At 35.9% G+C, this 20,838-nt stretch overlaps 1 protein-coding gene across 3 annotated transcripts in view; it reads left to right on the top strand.

The window, feature by feature from the left end:
• The window catches only part of MINDY3 (MINDY lysine 48 deubiquitinase 3), an 80,379-nt gene that overhangs the window by 17,443 nt on the left and 42,098 nt on the right, over positions 1–20,838 (top strand). For 2 of the 3 annotated variants that reach the window (XM_015473997.3, NM_001076107.1), the window contains exons 4-8: positions 803–976; positions 4,257–4,308; positions 5,181–5,295; positions 7,765–7,838; positions 8,711–8,790. In XM_015473997.3, the coding sequence (XP_015329483.1) occupies positions 5,239–5,295; positions 7,765–7,838; positions 8,711–8,790 (211 nt within the window). In that variant the 5' untranslated portion in view covers positions 803–976; positions 4,257–4,308; positions 5,181–5,238. Of the gene's footprint in view, positions 1–802; positions 977–4,256; positions 4,309–5,180; positions 5,296–7,764; positions 7,839–8,710; positions 8,791–20,838 lie in introns of those variants that run through there. The other variant, XM_059892718.1, reaches the window with a different exon arrangement.

The raw sequence follows: 20,838 nt of genomic DNA, 5'->3' as shown, positions 1-20,838 counted from the left end.
GAGTGGGGTGCCAAAGTGAATAGGACAGTTCCAGTCTTTAAAGAACTCTTAGTCTGTCTAGGGAGAGAGAAACCTCCCTCTAGCATAAAATTTTACATGGGGTATATAGCTATCTTATCCCCTTTGTTTGAAAGCTTCAGAAAGTGGTACTGCTTCTGGAGACGAACACTACTCGAAAAGGGGAGGGTGGCTAAGGTTCAGGACAAAGTTGAGCATTGTGCTATTTTTAATAAATGTCTGATGCTCACATCACCACAGTACAGTATCAGTGGTTTGTATACTATGCAGCATAACCGCAACGGGCCTCTGCTAGTGTAATGGATTGTGTCCTTATATGTGCTGATGGTATCTCATTATCCTTCCCCCTGTGGGACTGGGAGATCAAAGACATGAGACTAATTCAGAAATGGGGAGAAACAGAGGTCCCCACAGGCCCTTAGAAGACCTGGTTCTACAAGAAGGGAATCCTCATGCCTGAAAGGCTCTGTTTGCAGCCTAAGAAAGGGATAATCAGTATCAGCTTACTCCACATAGCATATTCTTTCCTCTGATGTTTAATTCTGCATTTTCCAGGATTCTTTTTCTCCTGAATGGAAATACTCAATAGCAGTGACATTTTAACCCTCAAGCACATTGTTTTTCTAAACTGTAATTGAAGATCAGTGGTTTATGGATTTCTGCCCCACTAAAAAATGCTCGATTTTCGTCACTAAATTAACACATTCTTAACATTGTTATTTGACAGGGTTTTTTTGTCCCCCACAGAGAAAACCATTGTAACTTATGCTTCGGTTATTTTTAGAGGAAGAGCGGAAGGAACTCCTTTGTCATACCTTGTGTGATATTTTAGAAAGTGCTGGTTGTGACAACTCAGGATCCTACTGCTTGGTTTCTTGGTTAAGAGGAAAGACAACTGAGGAAACCGCTAGCCTTTCTGGGAGCCCTGCACAGTCTAGTTGCCAAGTGGAACATTCTTGTAAGACACACTTTTATTTCCTGAAGTAATTTCTTGTCTGTGTGTTTGAATAGAACTATTGGAAATTTTAAAGAGAGAACAAGATTTAAACGTTGTATAAGATCTGTTTTTTAGCCTAAGCTTACTTAATCCTTGAGCTTTGTTAGTTTTCATTTCTCTTGATAATTTTAATTGCTGGAGGATATTACATTTGTTTATTTTTTCTTTGATTTTTGGGGAAAAACCATAGGAACTGCATCTCTTAAAGTAAACTTAGTAAAAGTTCTAGTTAACTTCTACTTGATGACAGTCTCTTTTCAGCTTCGGAACTCTCATTTAGAAAGCTGAAAGAACATATTTCTGTTTTCTTTGCTTCAAATACTTCAGTGCTTCAAATACTTCAGTGTTTTCCATGGTATTGGGAAAAACAGGGAAATTATTATGACTGTTTTTTACATTAGGAAATGTCTTAATTATCTTCAGCTGTTTCCTAAAGCAAAAATGGGGACACTTTTCTTCCCTGTGTTGTTTCTTTTCCTCCTGAACGTTTTGGACAAGGTTACTATAGATGAATTATTTTGAGATAGTTTTTTTATTATGAGTTTTAATTTTGCATTCATTTAAGTTTTTCATACCTTGAAGATTTCTCTTAAAGAAAAATAACAGCTCTTCTCACTCACAAGAATTATATATTCTATATATTATATATTCTATATATTATATATTCTATAGAATTATATATTCTATGGTTTTTAAAAATTCTTACATAGTTGACCTACAAACTGCCAGAATGAACTAGTAAGATTGTACTACAGATAAAGAGTTGCTTTTCTGGTTTTCTTTTAGAAATTAACTTGCTTGTAGGTTGCTTTTGGTAATTGATAGTTGTAAGTGCCTTTACTAAATAAGTGACTTGTTCGACTTACAGTGCAATCCATTAACTTTCGTCTCTGTGGAAACTGTAGACACCCAATTTCTAAAAAGTAAATTTCAGTTGCTATGGTATATATCTTGCTCTCCCTATAGAATTGTCTATGAGGCAAGTTGTATCCTTGAGCCAACATGTCTCTATGATGTCAGCATCTTCTCTCTCTCACCTTTGCAGTTACAATGGCAAATTCTACTAATAGTACATTTGCAAGAAATAATTTTTCAAATTTAAACAGTTGAATGGCATTTCCTTTTAGGCCTTTCAAACATAGCATTTCAAAAAGAATTTAATATATTTTTAGAGTTAAAGAAAACAAGTGGAAAATACTCACAAGGTTGATAATCTAAAAATGTCATTAAGGCTGGTTTTAAAATATTTTCCAGATTTTACTGGATTGCGTAAAAGCATGTTTAATAGTTTAGGATATTAAAATCTTAATAGGAATAGATGAAGAGGTTAGAAGTTGTTTTAAAGAACACGTGGCTAAACGTACTCCATGTATTAATATTATAAGAAAATAGCTTTTTGCTAACATTTTTCATGAGTATCCTAGTAAACTATGTGCTCACTGGATGTGCTGTGCATTTCTGTGTGGATGGGTTAAATTGTTCTAGGTTAAATGGCCTTCTGATGTTAACTTTGGCACTTCAGTAACCTATGTGGGCATATTATATTGACTCTGCCTCCGAAAAACATTTTTTAGTAATTTTCCAATTTACTTTGTCTCATTTTTAAAATAGACATGAAATGAAACTATTATAAATTGATTTTTAATGTTATATAAATTTGAGAAGTTTTAGTAATTGAAAATTCACATTAGATGTTGACAATGAAATGAACTTATATTAAAATTTATTCCATATAACAATCTGTTTTACCTGTTTTTTCCTTTATTCCCAGCTATGTTCTTTTTCTTGTGTTTTATATTTTTCTACCATCCTGCCTGCTAAGCTTTTTATTTTGCTTGCCTCTTTACTCTAAATTACTATCTCTATGTCAACTTTCATATTGTACACTTAGTAAAATTATTTAGATAATCAGGTACCACAGAGAAATTAGTACAGTTTGGAAAAGATTAGGCAGAAGGTTTATTTTATCTTGAAAATTTACATGTGAAGTGTTTTTCCCCTTGTCAGTATTACGTTGTGTACAAACATTAATTTCATTGGCTTTTGTGGTGTGTAGTTTGGCTTTTGGTAATGCACACTTATTTGCAGTAGTGAATACTCAGGTTCAATTTCAGTTTGTTTCCCACACACAAATCAAAAGATTATTTAAATGAATCCATTTGGACTTTACAGATGTTAAGTAATTCAAAACATTTGAAAATTAAGTCTGGACTTTGAAAGGCTAAAATAATGTGACATTTTTTATTGTAAATCAAAATTTCAGTTTTGAATACATAGTGAAACAGTTTCTTCAGTTCTCTAGTGAGGATTAGTATTTGAAAGTACTAACGTTTATTTAATAAGGTATATATGAAATTGTTCCTTGTGATTAGAGTGAGCATTTTGATCTGTGTAGGATTTCTTGAAAGATTTCATCTTTGTGGAGCTGAGACTATCTGGGTTCAGATCTCAGTTCTGCTGTTTATAGCTTTTTGCTCTTGGGAGGATTCTTCTTTGGGCCTCAGGTTCCTCTACTGTAAAATGGGATAGTAGGGTTGTTTGTGGATTAAATGAGATTAAGGCCCATAGAGCATTTAAAAAGGGGCCTGGAACTTAGAACTGTGCTAAGTAAGCATTACTTTTCATTTAAATGCTTTCTTTGATTTCCTTTGATTTCTTAAAATTTTATAATTTTATTAGTCAATATAATCTAAATAAGATGCTGAAAACTTGTCAACAGTTAGTTATACAAGTAGATGAGGAAACAAACTTAAAGCTGTCGTTGAACCTGTGTACTTTCAAAGTTCTCTGCCTTTTTATACACATTTGTTTAATAATGAAACATCAAGTCTAAAGATTTTATATTAGAGGAAGATTAGCTGTGAAGATTTGACTTGGCTCTAAGAAACAAAAGATGATTTAGAAGTGCAGGACACATTGCAATTATGTGTGAAGCACTATGATTGTCAATGCTTTCTCACATGTTATTAACTATTCTAGCACAACTGAATTCAAAGAAAATGTTTATTATTTAATCACCTTTCTACATTCTCAGTATTAAAATCCATTTTAGTTCTATTCATGATACCTAAGATGTTGAAATATAAATTTATGTTCAGTAAAGTGGAAAATAAACTGAGAATTCTAAGGAGTAAGGAAAGAGGGAAACTTTTGATTGCTTAAAAGTATTTACAGCCTGCTGTGTGTATCTTGTGTCATTTATTTGCCATGTGTAGTGCTGAAAAGTGTCTTTTATGTATAGCTGCCTTGGCTGTCGAAGAGCTTGGCTTTGAGCGATTTCATGCATTAATTCAGTAAGTAACATTGGAACATTTAAAATACTTAACCTTGTGGACACATTTGCCATTTTAAGTCTGTTCATACTGTGGAAAGGTACTTAGATTTGTATGCTTGAGGATTAATTTGTTTTCAGATTTTTTAAAAAAAGAATAATTTGTCAATATGTTCTTAAAATATTCTGATTCCCAAATTAACTTTGGAAATACACTTTTTATAACATTAAAGGCTTTTTCATCATTATAATGAAAAAACATTTTAGCTTAATGTTTCTCCAAGTGAAAATAAAGATTTCTAGTATGATAAGTATTTGTGTTATTGCTTATTGTCAAAATATGCTTTCTATAATTTTCATTAACAGTGCCATATTTTCATTAGAGTATTTAAATTTTTTGTTGTGAAATAAAAGGTAAGGATAGCTATGTTGGTAGAATTGTGAGTGGCATTTGATTTGAAATACAACGTTATTTTAAAAGAAGCCACAAATGTACACCTTATCCTTGGTGTTCACATATTTGTTAAATAATTCTCAAGCTTTAAAAAGTCAAGTTTCTTTGTTCTTAAACAATCCTAGAAGAGGACCACCTAATTCCTTAAATAACTGTATGATCATTAAAGAAGTCATTGATGTCAGACAGTTCACCTAAGAGATGAAGAGGTTCGCTACCAAGTAGGCTTTCTATTTTAATGGTACCTATTACGTATAATGACAGTTGTCAGCAATAGTTTTGGCTTTTAATGGCTAAATTTATATTTGAAAATTTGAGACACAAAAATCTCCTGTTTGTATGTATGCATTTTAATGTAGAAGACAATTTTAAAATGTTCCCATTTATGAATGTAGTCAATCTCATCATCATGTTAATACTTAATTCTTTTTTCCCCCCAGAAAAAGATCATTCAGAAGTTTAGCAGAATTAAGAGATGCTGTCTTGGACCAGTATTCAATGTGGGGAAACAAATTTGGAGTATTGCTTTTTCTGTATTCTGTGTTACTGACAAAGGTTGGTTAAAGAAGATGTTTTTCTGATTTTTTTTCATTTTGAGTTTAGTATTTTTCCTGCTGCAGAAAGAAATTTTACTCCTGATGTTGTTTCTAAATCTCAGAATTGAATGTCTTGTGCCAGTAATGAAGAATAAGTCTCTCTCTCTCTTCATTCACCTGTTACCTAACCACTTTTCAAGCTTCACCCATGATCTTCTAGACTGCAGAGATTCATCAGTAATGTTCTAATTATGAAGTGCAGTGAGGTCTTGGGTATTTTATTTTCTTTGATCATAGTGGAAGCACTTGACCCCTAAACCCCTTCTGGAACAGCTGTATCTGACACCAGTCCCTTCTTAGCTTACCTGATAAATCACTGTACTGGTTCTCTTTCTGTAATGCCTCATAATTACTTTTCTGCTTATAGCTTCATTTCCATCTTTTCCTGTTAGTTACCTTTGTATCCTCTCAGCTTACCTTTATATGGTTCATTCTGACCTGTACATTTCTGGTCCTGCCCTTTTCTGCAAGTGCCAGCCTCACATCTCCAGTGACCTGTTTGGTTTGAGTTATCCTGCTGGATTTGCCATATCTGGAGTCAGACTTCATTCACTTGATAAATGTTTATTGAGCATTGACTGTTTATTAGGGACTAAACTTACAATGTGGGGTACAATTTTTGTTTAATCATTCCTCTTCGATGTTGTAAACAAAAAAGTAGACCCCTTAATAGTTACTTCCATTTGGCAGTGTTTTTGGTGTGTGTTTGTTTCATGCACAAAGCGTAGTGGGACAATAGAAGGCGTGCCTCAGTTCATATGGTTGAATCAAGAGCAGACCTTGTAGGCATCACTAGATGGATGGGGAGAAGTTTTCTGGACAGAATAACTATGGGAAGAAATTCCAAGCTGTGGGAACAACAGGTATAAAGACATTATCTTAGCGTAGCATAATATACCAGAAAGGCAACCATGGAAAATGAGAATGGCATATATGTAAGAATTCTTGTGCAAAAATACTTAAAATCTCATTTCATGTGGCCAGAATTGGAACAAATCAAAAATTGTGAGCAGTGGAGTAACAAGATCTTTCTGTTGCTAAAAGGTTCATTAAATTGGTATCAGAGTTGTGCTGGAGGGAGTTGGTATGTGGATAAGAAGACTAGAGTCAGGGAAACTGAAAGAGTAGTTCCTGAAATAGGTGACCCTAAGCCGGAGCAGTGATCATGGAAATGGAAAGAAAAGGAGCATATTTTTTAGAAGCATGTTTTAAACTTAGAAATTTTAAATCATTTAGGAGCATATTTAAGAGAAAGAATGAAAAGTAGTTAGTAGTCAATTAGCAATGGGGACTGGCAGTGATGGAGGTCCCGAGGATGCCTGGTTTCTTAATGAGTTCATCATGACTGTTCAGTACTCTCCCAGTTCTTACACTCAAAACTTTTGATACCTCCTCTCTGTCTTGTCATTCACAGCCAAGAAAACTATCATGTCTAGTTCTTCCTTGACCTGGTCTTTGAAATAAGGTCCACTCTCTCCCTAGTGATTTTTGGCACTTGATTATGTTATTCATTGTGACTTTGTGATGGTCCATTTTGTATAGTTGTCTACAAGGAAGGCCAGTGTGAGATCTTAAACTTGTTTGTATCCTTCTACAGTATTTCCACAATCATTACTATTTTGATTGTTGATTATCATCTCTTTAATTTTTAGAAATGGCCTGTAATCAAATGGAATCAATGGTGAATAGCACAGTGAATGGCTGTTTATCTTTGTCATTTTGAAATTGATGGAGATAAAATGCCGAGGCCTTCTTGTACTTATCCAGTAGCTAGACCTTTAGGGATTTGGGTGATCTTTGGGGCGATAAAAAATACCAGAAAATTGGCTTTCAGGAAATAAGAAACTCCTGCCCTCCTAGTTTACATTTTGTCAGTGCACATTTGAATGACCAATATATAAGAACACACAATCACAAGAGAATCTTCCATTTTCTTATGTATGAGAAATACCTGTTGTGTATTTAAATGTACATCTTTATCATGTGTGTATATATTTAGTGTTTTAATGATCTAAGAAAATACATCAGGTACCTCAGTAAGTATATTGGGATCAAATTTAATTTCACCTGAAGTTAAATGAGTATTAACTTTCAGATAAAATAATTTTCTCCTCACTTCTCTTGAAACTTAAACACTCTCTCTGTCTTCCCTCTCTGGCCCTCCCCCCCACCCCTTTAACTCACGCATTGAATCTGTTACCTGTTCTGATGTAGAATACACAGAAGAAAAGATTCTAAGAATTAACTGCTTCTCACCATTTTCATTTCAAACGCACCCCCCATTTCAAATCTGGATAATTCTTTGGGAGAAAAGTTACTTATATAATTGTGTTTTATTAATTCATAGGATAAACTGGTTAGTTTTTAAACTACCATAATTTTCATTTTTAGTTTTAAAAATAAGCCAATGAATTCTTGGTTTCTTTAGGGCATTGAAAACATAAAAAATGAAATTGAAGATTCGAGTGAGCCTTTGATAGATCCTGTGTATGGACATGGCAGGTAATTAACTAAAATCTATTATTTCCTTATACGGACTTCAGGTTTTAGGACTGATAATATGCACATAAGATAACACACTGAGTCAGATAATTTTGTTTGTCGGTACGGACAGCTTAAAGTCTCTGAGTATGAGCAGTCTTACGCTTTATACATTGCTTTTAGGTATGAAGTATTAACTTACACTTTAGGTCTATGTATGCACTGGGTTTATTGTAGCAAATAGTTTCTTTTAGGATGACAATGGGAATATTTTAACAAATTTTACTTGATAGTGCATTCATGAAATTTTCTAATAGATGAAATTTGCTCACGTTAACTTAGAAATAAGTACACCCATGTGTATTTGTGAATGCTTTCCCTGTTTGCGGGAAAAAAATTTTTTTTTTTTCTTTTTCTCTGAGAAAACCCTACCTCTCAAGCTTTTTATAGCTATTTATGCTAAAAATTGATGACACAATGACTGATTGTTAACTCACTCCAAAACATATTTCCTTTAGATCTTTCTGCCCCAGAGGTTAAATTCACATGTCTTGTATCAAACACAAAATAATAAAAAGTATATATGTGTTTTTAAGGTGATTATAAATAAATTAGCAGTCTAAGTATCATTTTGTTAATCTATTTTAATATGATGTCTTGAATAAAGTTGTTAAATTTATGTGATTATATAGAACAACAAATGCCACTGTGGTGACACAGGAAGTGATACATTTAGCAAGGTTGTGTATAAAATGAGAACTGTAAGGTTTTTCTGTTTTTTAAACAACATAATTTAATGTAAAAAGTCATGATTTTATGCTTTATCATAAGAGTAATTTGTTTTAAAAATTAGTATATTCATACTTTAATTACTTTTTAATCTTTATTAATAGCCAAAGTTTAATTAACCTCCTGCTGACAGGACACGCTGTTTCTAATGTATGGGATGGTGATAGAGAATGCTCAGGAATGAGTAAGTATATTTATTCTTTGTTGTGTTTATTTTGTTTATGATGAGTACTCCACTAACATACAGTTGATTGTTGATTCATCTGTTTAATGGTTCTGTGTTACTTAGAGGTTAAGATAAATGCTTTAGTATAGAGGAATCGCTTACAGTTTTCACAGCACTATAACATGAAGAGCATAGACTCTGGAGGCTGACAAACTTGGGTTCAAATCACAAGTATATGACTTGAGTCAAGTTACTTAAGCCTTTAGCTCTCTCTAATATAAAATTAAGATTATAGGACTAACTTGTTTAGAAAAAGTCATAGGTCTTTGGATATATGTAAAATTAAAATGTATATATATGTAAAGTTTGTACTTATCTAGTGATATCTGTCTGTAAGTCGAGAGCACTATTGAATTTTGCTTAAAATTGAAAAATTATGAGTATCGTGATTTGAAGTATTTAAGAGTCTAGTGGTTTTTTTCCTGTATTACTTTTAAGGTTTGTAATTTCCTTTAAAATGCTGGGTAAATTTAAGGTTGTCTGAGAATTTTAAACCACCATCACCTCCATCTCTGGTCTCAATTATTTCTTTCGTATACCTTCATATGTTGCCAGGAACGTTGAAGTCAAGCACCTTTGGCCGATCCATCTAGTTAAGGAGAGCTGATATACAGCTCTGCAAAAGATTCCCTGTAGCTTATTGTTACTTGGTCAGTCTGAATTCATTTATTTGTTCTTTCAGCATACGTTGAATAAGTTAAAGGCATGTTAAAGGCATGTCAGACTCTTAAGTATGTAATACTTGAAGTGTGTGATATAGAACAGAAATCATGACTCCTGTAGTTCACAGGGAAGTTTAATTTTTCTCCTAAAATTGGATAAAACTGTCAACAAATTACAGAAGCAAATATTATGACTGAGAAAATAATAGTTACTGCTTTCTGCTCCTATTTAAATGAATGAATCTTGATCTTAAATTTAAATTTTCTCAAATTTTAGAAATACATGGAGTTAATAGAAACATGAAAGAAGACAATATTAGGGGGAAAAATCAGTAAAAATGACTGAATTTCAAAATTGAAGAGCACCTTAACACCATCCAACCTTTCACTTAACTATTTAAGAAATCTAAGAGGTACCCTTCCATCCTACATTAGCTAATGTATACAAAATTATCTCAGTGATGAGGTGAAAATGAGAACCTAGTTTAGGTGATTTCTGGTAAAGGTCAAAGTTCAAACAGTAAAATTCACTGACAAAAAAAGTAGTGAGCTGAACTTGCTCTATATTTTTGTAATTGAACCCATCCTGTTCTTGAGCCCTCATTCTGATTGATAGCTGAAAGTATTCAACCCTGCTAGTCAAAGACATGTCAGATTCTCAAGTCTTCCATAGGCTTTTCTTCATGCTATATATGGGTTGGCCAAAAAGTTCATTTGGGTTTTTCCATTACATCTGAAAAACTTTTTGGCCAACCCAATACTTACAGGATATTGGTCAGCTATCCAGTTTAGATTGTTGACATGTACTAATTTATCCTTTTCTGTTTCTTGAAATACTAGCTTTCAAAGCTATTGTCTGGCAGTGTTTTTTTTTAAAGTATAGTTTAAATATCAAAACTAAGTAAAGACTTTAAAATATTATCTTGGAAAAGAAAATAGACATGGTATATTTCTTGCATTCTCCCTTAATTGTTATGAATGTTGGCTTAAGGTTGAATCTGTTTTCATTCACCAAAATTAAAATGAAAATCCATACATGCATCCAGCATCTATTGGATATTTTTCTGTCTGACAACATGGGGGAGATTGTGATATATGTATTATACAAAGGAAAAATTATAATTAAAGAATTACTAGTTTTGCAAATCTTTAGGCAAGCTGCTTTACTTCTCTTGTCTGCAGTTTCCTAATTTATAACTCAGGGAGGTAATACCTTCCTTAAAGAAATGTTAGATTATGAAGATTAAGATAAAATTTCTAAAATGCCTCAACCAGCTCGTGGGAATACTTGGCCTTTCCTCAAAAGAGGAAAACAAGAGCATGCACACAGGTAATTATAATGCAAGGTGAAATGAACACAAATTGAAGTAAAGTATGATAGAAGTTCAAGGAAAGGAGGAAACCTTTCCTACTGTGTTTGCCTTGGGATGAGTGGGGAGCCATTAAGTAGGAGTGGCCATTTTAATGAGGCCACATGGAATGAGAGAGAGGGAAAAATAACAGGTTTGTGTCTAGAGACAGGGAGACAGACCAGTCTGATTAGAGCAGTGTATCTTAATCCCGACTATGTGTTCCTCACTTAGGAAGCTTAAGAGTAAGTCAGTACTCAGGCCCCAGCTGAGAACAAATAAACAAATTAGAATTTCTGGGTAGTGGGGTCTGGACATGATAATTTAAAAATTACCTGTACATAATTAGAATGTACAGCCAGATTTGAGGAGATAAAAGCATTGACTGTGAAGAACACAGAAAAGATCATAAATAAAGGTTGGGTAAGAAACCAGAGGATCTTGATACTGAGAAGTTTAAACCTTAGTTGTCAAGTGTTAGGAAGAGAGTCATTGAAGGCATTTAAGCAGAACAGTAACATAAGACAAAATAAGAACTTGAACCTGTCAGCTTGTATGCATAGGAATGGGATGGGATGACAGGTCACAAACTAGAACAGGTAGTCAGTGGGTGGGAAGTAACAGGATGAAATAGGTGTGGCAAAGGAAGAGAAAGAGAGCCACTAGGATTGTGTACTTCATGCCAAGCAATATGTTTGGGTGTGTATCTTCTCAACCTCAGTTGATAGTTAAGAAAACGGAGGCTTAGGTCATTTGTAATTCACCCCATGTCCAACAGCAGGCGTCCACGGCTTCTGACCACAGCCCAGGCCTGTGCTCAGTCCACCATAGCATGTTCTTCTGCTCGACCCCTGCCTCTGGGAAAGAGCCTCTGGGAAAGTAGAATCTGTAGAATTCCGCTGTGAATTAGATAGATGAGAGTAAGGTACAAATAACCAATAGGTTTTCAAATGAACTTTATTGAGTGAATGAATAAGTGCAAGAAACATTACATAGGAAGTCAGCTTTAAGTCACTGTTTTGGTAGCAGAGAACAATTCTTGTCCTCAGGTATTTCATTTTCTTTAAACAACTGTTGACAGTTATTAAGAATGCTGATCCTGTGTGCCACAGCTAAGACCTGGCACAGCCAAGTAAATAAATAAATAAAAATAAATAAATAATAATAACAACAGAAAGCCCATTATCCAGCAGTGACAAGCATCATCTTAGCAGTGCCAACCTCTGTTCTTAATATTTAGTGACTGTCTTCTTTTCTCCTATTTTATTCACTTCTTTTCTTAAAACTACTCTATGAAGGTCTTAGAATAAAGGAAACTAAGGCACCAAATTATCTTATTTCATGCAAACAAGCTGGAGTTTAAACCACAGTTGTCTGGTTCCCTTACAACCAGCATAGTTAATCATCATGATAGACAGCCTATTACTTTGCCAACAAAGGTCCGTCTAGTCAAGGCTATGGTTTTTCCTGTGGTCATGTATGGATGTGAGAGTTGGACTGTGAAGAAGGCTGAGCGCCAAAGAATTGATGCTTTTGAACTGTGGTGTTGGAGAAGACTCTTGCAAGTCCCTTGGACTGCAAGGAGGTCCAATCAGTCCATTCTGAAGGAGATCAGCCCTGGGATTTCTTTGGAAGGAATGATGCTGAAGCTGAAACTCCAGTACTTTGGCCACCTCATGTGAAGTGTTGACTCATTGGAAAAGACTCTGATGCTGGGAGGGATTGGGGGCAGGAGGAGAAGGGGACGACAGAGGATGAGATGGCTGGATGGCATCACTGACTCGATGGACGTGAGTCTCGGTGAACTCCAGGAGTTGGTGATGGACAGGGAGGCCTGGCGTGATGCGATTCATGGGGTCGCAAAGAGTCAGACACGACTGAGCGACTGATCTGATCTGATCTGAACAGAGTTTTCAGTGTGAAAATAAATATATAAGATGATATAGAAGAATTTCATTTTATTTAATTTCACAATAGCCCTAAGAGGTAATTTTTTGCCTCATTTATAGAGAGAAGCAGAGATTGAAAATTTTATCCAAAGATTTTTTTTTTTTTTTTTTGTGATAGAGTTAAGTGAATGAGCCATGCTGAATTTCTCAGTCAAGGAGAATGAGGACTAAGAATAGGCTATGAATTTAGCAGTTAATGAGGGCTTTCCCTTAAAAGAGCAATTGAAATAGAATCCATAGCATAAGGAATAAATATTTTAGGAATGCAGGCAAGGACATTTTGCTGGTGAAAGGATGGAAAGAGAGGAGTTCATTGCCTGGTCATAAGACCAAGAGATGGTATACACCAGTTTTGTTTTAAGGCATAGAAGTCTCCTAAATTGTCTGTTAGGAGGAAAACTGCTTTTAATAGAAGAGATAGTAAATGGAGTTGATGGTAACAGTGACGTTGGAAAGATACACAGTTCTTCTAAAACAAGAAGAAAGAATGTATTGAGAAAAGAAAAAGGCATTTTGAGGTATCAAATATTTAAATTGGGAGAACTTTGGAGAGTTTGAATTTGTCCACTGACAATGAATGGACAAAGTTAGAGGCATGTAAAGGAGAAAGAGTTTACATCCACTGCTTTAAGAAGGAGTATAAAGATGAATTATGAAAGGAATGTGTAAATGTGCAATCAGAGTTAAGAGCTCAGATGAGGTTACATAGAATTATTTAGAGTGGATCCAACCAATAAAGGTTACAGTTAGGCTTCTGTTCTTTTTCTTTTTTTTAACTAATAGATTTATTGAGATAAAATTCACATAATTTACACATCTGCCATTTAAAATGTATAAGTCACTGGTTTTTAATATGTTCTTGAGTTGTGCAGTCATCACCATATCAGTTTCAAAACATATGTATCATAAAAGAACCCTTAAACCCATAAGTAGTCACTTCCCCTCAGCCACCATTAATCTGCTTTCTATTTCTGTTGATTTGCCTATTCTGGACATTTAATAGAATCATGTAATATCTAAACTTCTGCACCAGGTTATTTCACTTAGTGTAGTATTTTCAAGGTTCATCCATATTTTGGCATGAACCAGCACTTCACTCCATTTTACTGAAAAATATTTCATTGTATAGCTTATACCACATTTTCTCATTTTCTTTTTTCATTCATCAGTTGATGGACATTTGGTTTGTTTCCACTTGGCCATGATAAGTGATGTGGTTAGTAACATTTATGTACAAATGTTAGTGAGAAGATGTTTTTATTTTTCTTTAGCATCTACCCAGGAGTGAAAATCCTGGGTCATATGATAACTGTGTGTTTATTTAACCTTTTGAGGAATACCTGTTAAACGTTCATATGCCAAATTACCTTTGGAAATTTGCTTTACCGACTAGAAGAGTATAAACTTATGCTTGCAGTGTGTAGTTCCTGTTTCTCTACGTCCTAACCAGCACTCAGAACTTTGACTCTTTAATATTTTTGTCAGTCAGTTTACTGACACTTGGTAGCCTATTTTGATTCACATTTCTCTGATTCCTAGTGAACCTGCACCTAATCATCTTTTCATATGTTTGTCAACTTTCAGTGTTTTCTTTTTCTGGGAATTGTCTGTCTTTTGGCGTTTTAGAAGGAGAGGTTATTTTACTTATAATTTCTAGGGGTACTTTACAAATTCTTAGTTCTTTATGTATTAAATCTGTTGTAGATACTTTCTCTCAACCATTTCTGTTTTCTTTAACTTTGCCACTGCTACCTTTTATATACCAAAGCTTTCATTTTTGATGAAATTAAATCATTTGATCTCTTTGAGGGCTTCTGGGTTTGTTTGTTTGTTTTTACATTTTTTTCTGTGTATCTATTCTGTGTTTCTCCCACCCCAAAGTTAAAGCTAGCACTGCCTAGTATTTTCTTCAAATGCTTTGGTGGGCTTTATTTCTTTTTAATGTTTATCCTGTTAATCCATCTGGATTTTATTTATTTATGAGTGGTATGAGATAGAGATCTACCTTTTTATTTTTTTCCCAAAGGATTACCAAATATCCCAATTCTAACTTCCCTAGTGGCTCAGATGGTAAAGAATCTGCTTGCAATGCAGAAGACCTAGATTCGATCCCTGGGTCAGTAAGATCCCCTGGAGAAGGGGCAAGCGACTGCAGTATTCTTGCCTGGAGAAATTTCCAGAGATGTCTGGCAGGCTACAGTCCATGGGGTCACAAAGAGTTGGACACTGCTGAGGGGGACACACACACACACACACACACACACCCCCCCTAGATACTGGGGACACACACACACACACACACACACCCTAGATACTGGGGACACACACACACACACACACACACACACACACACACACCCCTAGATACTGGGGACACACACACACACACACACACACACACACCCCCTAGATACTGGGGACACACACACACACACACACACACACCCCTAGATACTGGGGACACACACACACACACACACACACACACACACCCCCTAGATACTGGGGACACACACACACACACACACACCCCTAGATACTGGGGACACACACACACACACACACACCCCTAGATACTGGACACACACACACACACACACACACACACACACACACACACACCCTAGATACTGGGGACACACACACACACACACCCCCCTAGATACTGGGGACACACACACACACACACACACACACACACACCCTAGATACTGGGGACACACACACACACACACACACACACACACACCCCCCTAGATACTGGGGACACACACACACACACACACACACACACACACACACCCCTAGATGCTGGGGACACACACACACACACACACCCCCCCTAGATACTGGGGACACACACACACACACACACACACACACACACACACACACACCCCCCCTAGATACTGGGGACACACACACACACACACACACACACACCCCCTAGATACTGGGGACACACACACACACACACACACACACACACACACACACCCCCCCTAGATACTGGGGACACACACACACACACACACACACACACACACACACACACCCCTAGATACTGGGGACACACACACACACACACACCCCCCCCCTAGATACTGGGGACACACACACACACACACCCCAGATAAAATGCAGAGCTCCCAGTTAAATCTGAATTTCAAATAAGCAATCCTTTTTAGTGGGAGTATGTCTTGTTTAGTATTTGGAGTATACTTATACTGAAAATTTTAATTTTGTATCTGAAATTTAAATACAACTGGGCATATTGTATTCTTATTGGCTGAAATTGGCAACCCTGGCTAGATGCCAACTCTGTAGCAACCTGACTTCTCAGGAATATAACAACCAGTTAGTGGGTTTTTAAAAAGCTCTTCACTTCAAAAGTAGATTTCACAAAGTTCATGGCTCAAAGTGCATGTACCCTTACCTGTAAGTGAGATGAACCAAGCCTTTTTTGGTATTTTTAAAAATTTTAGGTATTCCAGCATTATTAAAAAAGCCTCCCCCCTCCATTTTTAAACTATAGATTCTTTTTTAAATTTTTATTGGAGTATAGTTGCTTTACAGTGATGTTAGTTTCTGCTATATCATAATCAGCTGTACATATACATGTATCCCCTGTTTTTTAGATTTCCTTCTCATTTAGATCACCACAGAGCATCAAGCAGAGTTCCCTTTGCTATACAGTAGGTTCTCATTAAATTAGTTATCTATTTTACGCATAGTAGTGTATATATGTCTATCCCAGTCTCTCAATTCATCCCACCCTCCTTCCCCCCGTGGTAACCATAAGTTTGTTCTCTACTTCTGTGTCTCGAGTTCTGCTTTTAGATAAGACACAGGTGTACCATTTTTCTGGGTTCCACATATATGCATTACTATTTGATGTTTTTCTTCTTCTGACTGACTTCACTCTGTATGACAGTCTTTGGTTCCATCCACGTCTCTGCAAATGGTACAGTTTCATTCATTTCTATGGCTGAGTAATACTCCATTGTGTGTAGATTGTTTACTTACTCAGTGACCTTACATAGTTTCACCCCAGCTTATATTTTCAGCCCTCACGAACTTATCGATGCTTGCACAGAATCATGCTACTTACTTTCATTTCTTTGTGCATGCTGCTCCTTGTGCCTGAAGACTTCTATCCCTCCCATCTCTGCTCGGCCAATCCTTCAGCTGCCACTGCTTGTGCTGTCCCCAGGAGTCCCCTGAGACCCACAGCTGCTGGTCATCTGTCTGGTCTCTGAGCATTTTGCCTTCATCATACTTATCACATTCTACATTGTCACCTACTGTTGAGTTTTTTTTTTTTTGGCGGAGGTGGGGAATTTGACTTTTTTTAAATTGTAGTAAGAACATTTAACATGAGATCTACCCTTGCAACGAATTTTTAGAGTATGGTATTATTTATAGGTATGAGATTGTACAGCAAATCTTATTTGTCTTATGTAACTGAAACTCTTCTCTCTGTAGAATAGCCTCTCCCCATTTCCTCCTCCTCTACCCCCTATCAGCACCATTCTACTTTCCGCTTCTGAGTTTGTTTTAGATACCTCATCTCAGTAGAATCATGCGATGTTTCTCCTTCTGTGACTGGCGAACGTCAGTTAGCCTAAGGTCCTCAAGGTTCATGTATGTGCACATACGATAAGATTTCCTTCTTTTGTAAGTCTGAATGGTAATCCTTTGTATGGATGTTGCACGCTTTCTTCATTCATTCGTTGCTAGACATTTAGGTTGTCTGTTTCTCAGCTGTTGTGAACAGTGCGGCAATGAACATGGGAATGTGGTATCTCTTTGAGATCCTCATTTCACTCTTTTCAATTAAATACACAGAGGTGGAACTGATGGATCATGCTCTGCTCAGTCGCTTCAGTCGTGTCCAACTCTGTGTGACCCCATAGACGGCAGCCCACCAGGCTCCCCCATTCCTGGGATTCTCCAGGCAAGAACACTGGAGTGGGTTGCCATTTCCTTCTCCAGTGCATGAAAGTGAAAAGTCAAAGTGAAGTCGCTCAGTCGTGTCCAACTCTTAGCGACCCCATGGGCTGCAGCCCACCAGACTCCTCCATCCATGGGATTTTCCAGGCAAGAGTACTGGAGTGGGGTGCCATTGCCGATCATACAGTGGTTCTATTTTTAATTTTGGGGGGGAACCTGCATCCTGTTTTTCATGTTAGATTCCCACCAACAGTGAACAAGGATTCTACACATCCTCCCCAGCACTTACTACTTATCTTTTCTGATTTTGAGAATGGTTATCCTAACATTGTGGTTTTGATTTCCTCCTCTCTGATGATTGGGGGTATTGATATTCAGCATCTTTTCATATACTGTTGGCCATTTGTATGTTTTCTTTAGAGAAATGTCTAAGTCTTTAGCCCAGATTTTTTTGTTTAGCAATTTGTTTGGTTTGGGGAGTTACTTTTTTTGTTTTTTTTAACGGTGAGTTTTAGGAATTCCTTGTATGTTTTAGGTGTTAACCCCTCATTAGATACATAGTTTGCAGAGAGTTTCTTCTTTGTCTTCGTAGTCCTGGTGATGCCTTTGTATTCCCACACTGTGCTTAACATTGTTCTTTTCAATACTGGCCCTCAGGGTGTTTGTTAAATAAATATAGTGCAAGTATGTGCTTTCCAAGTCAGTATCAAGTTTGAAAGGCCTAAGAAGGACTTCTTTAGACACCCTGACAGTAGTGCGAAGTGATAGCAGGGAGCAGAGAAGGGTATGGAGAAGCAAACTCGTGAATATATGAAACTACAATTTGATACAGTCTGACTGACTGAACACAAAGGTGGATAGACACTTAATCATGGTTAGTTTTAATTGCTAGGCTAAAAACAAGAGAAAGTTCTGAAATATAATGACAGAATTATTAGAATTTTCTGCAAACTTAAACAGATTTCTTGGAGACTTAGTGAGAAAAGTATAGTTAGTGTAACTAAATTCTGTAAATTTTAATATGTGAGAATAGTATGTCTTCACTGTAATTATAACTTTGTACAATAATATTATTAATGATGCACTTTAGCTATCAAAATAAGATAAAAATTTTAAGTACATAGGAATGATACATTTTACCATTTACAATATTACCATTCAAACAACATGGCTAAACATGTGATTACTGACTGCATCTGAATAATTCATTATTCAAGAGTTTTGAAAGCTGATTTGGTGTATTTAGTAGCATGATATTATAAATATAGTATTCCAGACATCTGTAAGGAAATAGATGATGTAGTAATCAAGTCATAACACTAGGTGGTGGTAACTGATTTTAGAAATTAAAACGTGAAATAGTTTCTTAACATGTATTATTTGAACTTGAGAATATTTAGTGCTCCTTAATTTTCAGAATGAAGAGGAAGAAAAAATTTGAAAGGCTATGGGGTACCATCTCTTCCTATCTGGGTTGCTAACCCTCACTTTCTCTTTTTGGTCTGAATGCTATGCCAACGATTTTCAGATTTCTTGGTCTCATGACCTTTACGTTATTAAACATTATTGAGAATCCAAAAAAGCTTTTGCATATTTGGTTTATAAGAAAATAATAATCACTGTTTTTGGGGTTGTTAAAAATTAAGACAGAGAAATAAGTCTAAAAGCAACTTAGACATCCCTGAGAATTCTAAGCAAAACTTGGAAACTGTAGCTGTGTCTCCTCTGAGCCTGTAAGAAGCTAGTGAAAAATACAAACTGTGTGTATACATGCCTTCTATTAATTTTGAATTTACAAAAATTAAAGCTTAAACAACCGATTCTTGGTATACACATTTAGATGTTGTGCTTAAGGATACATAGTCAAATATTTACAACAAAGCAAATAAGTTGATATTATTACATTAATTGATAAAAACATGATATCCTACAGGAAAATGGACGATACATAACCAAATAGTAAAAAGGGTGTAGAGTTAAATATATGTTGTGTTTATAGTGGACATAATTTTTTACTAGAAAAAATATTCTTTTTAGAAATATGTATGGTCCCAAATTACTGTTACCCAAGTTACTATTATCCTGATACTTAATGTACTTTAGCTGAAAGCTGTAGTGTATGAAAAGAATTTATTACCATTATAGTTACATTTCTGATGTGGAATAGTCTGTCTTTTCATTTTCTGTGCTTTTTCTGCTCTTATCCATTTCCATGATCATGCTGATGATTCCCTAAAGCTTTGTATCCAGTTCTGACCTCTTTTTCCATGTTCCTGAACCTTACTTCTAGTAATGTACCCATCTCTCTCTAGAAGTCCTCAAGGTCACTGAATTCTAGTCTAAAACCAAACTCACGCTCTCTCTTCATACCACTTTAGAACCTAATTCTTTATTCTCTCTCTCAGTCAGTCACCATTTATCAGGTTCCCCAGGCTAGAAACCTTTAAGGAAGCTTTGACAAATTTTTTACCCCTTGAATACATTGATTTTTCATACTTCTTTGCCATTTCTTCTCTTTAAATTATCTTCTTATCCTCTTCTTGGCCTGGAAAATTCCTACATATGCTTCAGGATTCAACTCAGATGTTAACACTTGCATGCACCTGCATCTGGTCCCATCACTTCATGGCAAATAGATGGGGAAACAGTGGAAACAGTGTCAGACTTTATTTTGGGGGGCTCCAAAATCACTGCAGATGGTGATTGCAGCCATGAAATTAAAAGACGCTTACTCCTTGAAAGAAAAGTTATGAGCACCCTAGATAGCATATTGAAAAGCAGAGACATTACTTTGCCAGCAAAGGTCCGTCTAGTAAAGGCTATGGCTTTTCCAGTGGTTATGTACGGATGTGAGAGTTGGACTGTGAAGAAAGCTGAGTGCCGAAGAATTGATGCTTTTGAACTGTGGTCTTGGAGAAGACCCTTGAGAGTCCCTTGGACTGCAAGGAGATCCAACCAGTCCATTCTGAAGGAGATCAGCCCTGGGATTTCTTTGGAGGGAACAATGCTAAAGCTGAAACTCCAGTATTTTGGCCACCTCATGCGAAGAGTTGACTCATTGGAAAACTCTCTGATGCTGGGAGGGATTGGGGG

This window comes from Bos taurus, chromosome 13 (assembly GCF_002263795.3).
Source record: "Bos taurus isolate L1 Dominette 01449 registration number 42190680 breed Hereford chromosome 13, ARS-UCD2.0, whole genome shotgun sequence".
NCBI classification, from domain to species: domain Eukaryota; kingdom Metazoa; phylum Chordata; class Mammalia; order Artiodactyla; family Bovidae; genus Bos; species Bos taurus.
This window is presented reverse-complemented; position numbering and strand designations above follow the sequence as displayed.